This window comes from Bombina bombina, chromosome 7, assembly GCF_027579735.1.
Source record: "Bombina bombina isolate aBomBom1 chromosome 7, aBomBom1.pri, whole genome shotgun sequence".
Taxonomy (NCBI): Eukaryota; Metazoa; Chordata; class Amphibia; order Anura; family Bombinatoridae; genus Bombina; species Bombina bombina.
In genome coordinates this window covers 617,978,078-617,979,358 of record NC_069505.1, presented here as the reverse complement: position 1 = coordinate 617,979,358, position 1,281 = coordinate 617,978,078, and the positions used below count along the sequence as shown (strand labels likewise).

Genomic DNA, 1,281 nt, shown 5'->3' with positions numbered 1-1,281 from the left:
CATTTTAGCACAAATAGAGCTTATGGGACCCTGACAATAACCCATTTTGTAAGAACATTTACAGACAAAATATATATTCATGTCTATGTTAACAAGTGTAAAAAGAGAAATTAATTACATTTTTTGTTCATGTATCAGCTGTTTCATCACAATGTAAGGGGTTGTTGGGCATCTGTGAAGGTCGAACTTGATGGACTTTGGTCTTCTTTCAATCTCATCTACTTATATGTAATTAATGAATAACCCCTTAAATTAATTTAAACACCAGTGAAATATTTGCATTTAGCAGTGTTGCTTCACCATCCTCCATTTCAGACTTTACCCTCTGACTTTATATTCTTTGAAGAACCACTGTGATTATAAAGCTGTTTGGTTTTAACTTTAACCTTTGTATTAAAAACATTTCTTCATGGCTTTCAAAACCTCTCTGTTTCTTAAGCTATAGACTAGTGGATTTAGAGCTGGAACCAAAGCTATATAAAACAAGGAGAGAATTTGATCTACTTCCTCAGAGTCTTCAGACTTGGTTTTCATGTTCATGCTTAGGGATGTTCCATAGAAGACAATAACAACCATGAGATGTGAGGAACAACTGGAGAAAGTCTTTTGTCTTCCAGCTGAGGTTCGGATCTTCAGGATAGTAGATATGATGTAGATATATGATGTTAGTATCAGTAAAAAAGGAAAACATCCCAACATTGTGCCACAGATAGTTGTAAACATTATAATGTTTGTGGTGTCACTACAAGAGAGCTTGAGCACTGTTTGGAGATCACAGAAGAAATGATTGATTTCTTGTGCATTGTAGAATGATAACTTAGTCATCATCATAGTCAATGTCAATGAAATTATTCCACCGAGAAGCCAGGATGAAGTGGCTAAAAGAATGCAGGTCATTTTGTTCATGATGAGAGGATAATTCAGGGGAATGCAAATAGCCACATATCGGTCATACGCCATAGTGGTGAGCAAGGAAAATTCAGTAATTATACACAACCCAAAGAAATAAATTTGTTTAAGACAACTTGTAAAGGAAATGCTGGTGTCCCCGGTGATTGTAGTGACCAGCAAGTTCGGCATAACCGTAGAGACATACACAATATCCTGAACTGACAGATTGCACAGGAAGAAATACATTGGTGTATGAAGTTGAGACACCAGGCACACAAGCGTAGTAATGGTTAGGTTACCAAGAACAGCCAGCAGATACATTATCAAAATGCCCAAAACAACCAAATATCTGTTTGGTAGAGAAATGAAAAATGGTTTTAGATAGAACTC

General features: G+C 36.1%; 1 protein-coding gene across 1 annotated transcript; it reads right to left on the bottom strand.

Moving 5' to 3' along the window:
• Positions 1-393: 393 nt before the first annotated feature.
• LOC128636735 (olfactory receptor 13F1-like) lies at positions 394-1,212 on the bottom strand. Its single transcript, XM_053689719.1, has one exon. The coding sequence runs from the start codon at positions 1,210-1,212 to the stop codon at positions 394-396; it is 819 nt and encodes a 272-aa protein (XP_053545694.1).
• Between the last annotated feature and the right edge of the window lie 69 nt (positions 1,213-1,281).